The sequence below is a fragment of the Phoenix dactylifera genome, unplaced genomic scaffold (assembly GCF_009389715.1).
Source record: "Phoenix dactylifera cultivar Barhee BC4 unplaced genomic scaffold, palm_55x_up_171113_PBpolish2nd_filt_p 000309F, whole genome shotgun sequence".
Classification (NCBI taxonomy): Eukaryota; Viridiplantae; Streptophyta; class Magnoliopsida; order Arecales; family Arecaceae; genus Phoenix; species Phoenix dactylifera.
In genome coordinates this window covers 606,143-611,288 of record NW_024067781.1, presented here as the reverse complement: position 1 = coordinate 611,288, position 5,146 = coordinate 606,143, and the positions used below count along the sequence as shown (strand labels likewise).

The following is a 5,146-nucleotide window of genomic DNA, read 5'->3' as shown; positions in this document are numbered from 1 at the left end:
AATTATGTCATCTTTGAATAGCTGTATCTGCTTTGATATGATCTGCTGCCTTGCGTGCCCGTGCGGCCCGCCGTGCGGGCGTGCGGCGTCTGCCGCACCTCGGGCTCGGGGCGTGACAATAAAAGTTGGCTTTTTTAGTTATTTTTTTTGCCGCATAAAGTCCTATTCCCACCTTCATGTGGAATTGATTATGTTAGGCAATCATTTTTTGATGGTTCAGTCTTGGAACAAACCTCATCTGTTTACTGTAGGAATTTATATCAATGAACATAGTCCACAAGTCATGGCACCTTTATTAGATGGTTTGTTGTGACAAAAAAGTGTTGCCCATACAAACTGGTTAGTGCTGATATAAAGGTTGTTCAAGGTGGTAATGTCGTTATTTATTCTCAAAATTAAAGGCTGCGACTCTATTTGGAAATGAAAATTCTGTGATCGATGCCTACTTTTAATTTGTCATCTTACCTTTGCTGATTTAAAATGGAGGAAGAGTCGTCCTGGGGGGAGGGGTGAGTTGGGTTGGGGTTAATTGATGTCCAGGTGCAACATCCGAGACAAATCTTACATAATGTTATCTCTCTGTAGTTTTCAGAAAATGTTTTTGCTTGTACATAATTTAAATTTGCTTTGAGCATTCTGTCAACTCTTTTTGAAGTTGCAATCTCGTATTTGAATGTGCAGATCACTCTTGTGCCTCCAACAGGTGCTCAGCAGTCCAATGCTATAACAGTGTAAGGGCATTCTCTTGACAGATCATGATTTATAATGTCCATTTGGGTAAACAAATTTTAAATGTAGGCCTTCAGCTATTGTTTCATTTGATAGGTCTGCTTCAGGTTACAAATTCTAATTTTTACATTATATCTGGCTACATATCTGGCATGAGCAAAATGTTCTTATGTTTCCATTGCTTGGTGTTAGTTGCGATATGCAATAGTTTCATTCTTTCTTTCTTTTTATTTTTTGTTGATGTTTAGACTTTACTTCTTAGCTAGAGAAAGAGTGGTGAATTATTTCTGAGCAGACAATGACTGATTCCATTGAACCAGGAACATCATTTCTCAAGAAACTAGTAAATCTATCCAATAGAATGCTGAAGGCTATACCAGCCTATAGAAGCACCCGAAAAACTAGTACAATTTTTTGGCTAGTTCTGGTTCAGGAAGTCCTTTTTTTGTCTGCTTCTGCATCTGGTGCTTCCGACAAATAATTTTGAGTTCAGCATGTTTAGCATGACTAGTTAAATTTGAATGCCTGTTCCATAAAGGGATAAATTCAAGTGAAAGAAACATTTTATATAATGGAAATTTAAGTGAACTATTTTTTTGTATTGCAAAGATATAACATTTATATATAATATACTTTTTCAACTTCAGTTTTTTGAGGAATCATTAAACTTGGTAATTTTGAAGCTTTGCCTACTGAATTCAAATTTTTTCCTTCATCTTTTAGTACAACTCAGAAGCAAAATTAATTTCCTCATATTTTTGAGATTAAGTGGATATTTAGTCAAAATGCATGTAGTTATTGAGCATTATATTTTGTTTAATATTATTTTTGAGAAATCTTTTGTACATAGTTGTTCATGTAGTCTTTATAAACTACAATAGCGGCCTTTTTGTAGTCCACAGCCTGTCAAGTGTCATGTATTTTTTTTTTAATCTTTCCCTTTTTTTTACTCAATAATAAACGGAAAAAACTGTTGAAAATATCTTACAGCCTATGTACTAAACTAGATAAAGAAATGCCCTCTATCTAGTATGATATTAAAGACCAAAATCTAACATAAAAAAGCATCTGATTAGCTTCCATCATATAGAAAAAGGTATTTTTAAAGTCAAGCTGATAGATTAGTTATCTGGCAGTGTAAGAAAATGTCCTTACTGCCATGTTTTTGAGTGAGCCAGAGGCCACAAAGCAAGACTTCTAATGCTCATTTGAGCTATCCAATGATTCTTATTGTTCTAGATCCAAATTGAACATATAGGGATTTTCATTGATTGAAGGAGGGCAGGTTCTGCTGAAGTGACAGTGATCTAAGATTTCTTACATTTGACTGGCCAAAGATCATAGATTTGCCTTAGAAGCTTGACTAGTCCCACTTTTGTTGGTAGTCTTGTAATATCTGTTAGAAAAGAATCCCTCAAGGTAGTAAACATCTAAACTTTTGTAACGAGATATGAGATAAGTAAGACACAATGATGAAAAAAGAAAAAGATTTGATGCAGACATGGGGTGTCTGGCCACAATAACTAATAGTAATCATCATTCATTTACATAGGCACTTTTTAGCTCCTTTGTCACATCCAAAACTACAAGTTCCATTGCCTTTCTTGAATCTGATCGTTTATGATAATCACTGTCCATTTTCTTTCAGAAATTCAATATTCTATTTTTGCATTTGAAACATTTTATCATTTTCCTTCAGAAAGATATATGCAGAAGGGTATTGTTCCATGTATGGTATTTGTGGACGCCGCGGTGATGGAAAGGTTTTGAACTGTCCTTATAATGTCCCTTCTATGAAGGTACTTGGTAACACATTGTGATTATCATTTTATATTTGTATGCAAGATTATAGTTATATTTGTGCTGCTAAGTTATCATTTTGACATGAATATCTGGAAAGGAAAACAAATTAACGGTCTTCTTTTTCTTTCTATAAAAAAAAGGTGGGTGGGCTGGTGTTACTGCATGTGTGTTCAACCTTTTCTTCCTAAATTATTAGGTCTTAATGTATCTGTAACCTTGAGTAGTATAAAGTTAAACTGTGATTGGACTCTTGATCTGTAAAATGTTTTCTTTTTTCCTTCTCAGCCAGATGAGTTGTTGTCCTTGAACATCCAGAGTTTGTGTCCAACAATCACTGGCAATGTCTGCTGCACTGCAGATCAGTTTAGCAAGTTGTAGAATCAATGAATGTTAGAGAACTAGAACTACTTAGGTCAAGGTATAGCATTCTTCAAATCATGTTCTGGTGGAATTGCATCTTATTTCAGGACATCAAACTGCTAAAATAGTAAAAACGTTAAGTCATAAAAGATCATAGGGTTTTTGCATATATTCCCTTCTAAATATGCAAAATTGCATGAATCCCCTCGTAAAACTACTATTTGCATGTATATCCTTTTTTTTTTTTTGCATATGTACCTGTATTATTTAACGTCGTTAAAAAATAGACGGTTTAAAATTAAAATGACTACAATAACCTTATGGGTAGATATGCAAAAAAAGTTATAAGGGTATATACGCAAATAGTAACTTTCATATTTAAAAGGGTATACATTCAAAAAATTCATTAAAAAATGTCAAAACTCAGCTGAAATTTTCTAAGTCTTTTATGATTCAGTTGGATTGATAAGTCAAAAAAAGATCGAGTCACATTGTTAATTTTTTTTTTTAAGATCTTGGCTCAGTCAAATTGGAATATTAGGTGGTCATTTTGGTAATTCTATTCTTCATTTGATTTTGATATAATTATAATTATTGAATTTATGACATCTATATATTCGTCATTATTTTTAAAAGATTGAAGCTGTGAAATTTAAATTAATTATAGATGCTTAGATTAGTAAAATATTTTTTAGTGATTTGTAAATGTTGAGTTGTTTGTTTTTGAGACGAGAATTTCGTAAAAGTAACATGATTTATTCTGTAAGAGTTGATATTAACATGATTTAATTTTATTTTGTTATCTTTTTATTAACGATTATCTTTACTGGATTTTGATTATTTTTTATTAGATTTTTTTGAAGTGTATACCCTCCTAAATATGCGTAATTGCAAGAATACCCTCGCAAAGTTGCTATTTGCATGTCTATCCATATGAAGTTTTCTTTTTGCATGTATACCCATAAGGGTATTTTAGTCATTTTAATTTTAAATCATTTAATTTTTAACGGCGTTAGATAGTATAGGTATATATATAAAAAAGAAAGTAAAAGAAGGGTATACATGAAAAATAAATAATTGATGAGGGTATACATGCAAATAGAAATTTTACGAGGGTATTCATACGTTTTTATATATTTTGGAGGGTATATATGCCGAAAACCCAAGATCATATGTATCACTAGGAAACATAATAGGTAGACAACAAGGAATGGAAAAAAAAAATGAACAACCTTTTTGTATATACACTTTGATTTTTTTGGTGGGTTAGCTCAGCCCACGGCTACATTAAATTATCTCCAAATAAATCCTCCAATTACATCCTCCAATTACATATTTTGGTACTGATTCTAAGAAGCAGGGTTCGTGAAATCGTTCTGAATCGGACGGTTCCGGTAGCTTCGAGCCGTACCGGCGACTCACCGGTACAGTTCCGGCAATGAAAACGAAAATCGTTGCCGGTACCGAAGAAGGAGAAGAAAAGAGAGTGCGAGCGGGGGAGGGAGGGAGATGGAGAGGGAGGGAGGCGGGCAGACGCTGGCAGAGGCCGGCGGAGGGTGGCGGGAACGAAATAGGGGAACAGACCGTTGCCTCCGCCGGCCCTTCACTGGCCTCCTCCATCGTCCGCCTGCCTCCTCCCTCTGACACGGCATGACGCGGTCCCGTACCGCCTAGTGCCATCGGAGAACTAGTACGGTGCTCAGTATCTGTTCCGCTGACCTTGGTAAGAACACAGTTACATCTACCGAAGTTCAAAGACCAACCGGCTGGAGTATTGCCTTCGTGTATTATAGTTTTATATTTGTTCTCTTAAAGTCTATTAGTTTAGCAATGACAATATATATCTGAAATGAGAAGTCAATCTCTCAATGTTGAATATTGTCTGCTAGCATACTTCCCGGTCCTCTTCAATTGATATATTCTTCTTCCCTTGTTTGATCAGTTGGTGTGATTTCTTTGAGTTGTCTATGCTTTGCAGTATGTATTTGTATTCAGAGTTCTTAAATACAAAAAAGGCAGATATAAGCATTGTGTTAAAATATTTGAACTATGGATGATAACCAAATAAGTTTTGCAGGTAAGAATAAATCACAATTGGTGCACATTCTACCTCTCCTTCTGTCTTTATTGTTATAGAAAAAAGTGGATTTATTTGAAGTCATAGCTTCATTCAAAATAATCAGTTCTGATATTGACAGAAACATGCTTGAACTGAATTTTTATCAAAATTGGTGTCATGTTCCAGTTTGGTAGG

General features: G+C 34.5%; 1 protein-coding gene across 1 annotated transcript in view; it reads left to right on the top strand.

Annotated features, from left to right (window-relative positions):
• Positions 1-1,688: 1,688 nt before the first annotated feature.
• The window catches only part of LOC103716598 (NPC intracellular cholesterol transporter 1-like), a 244,943-nt gene continuing 241,485 nt past the window's right edge, over positions 1,689-5,146 (top strand). The window contains exon 1 of the mRNA XM_039118113.1: positions 1,689-2,528. Coding sequence (XP_038974041.1) covers positions 2,457-2,528 — 72 coding nt within the window. The 5' untranslated portion in view covers positions 1,689-2,456. The remainder of the gene's footprint in view (positions 2,529-5,146) is intronic.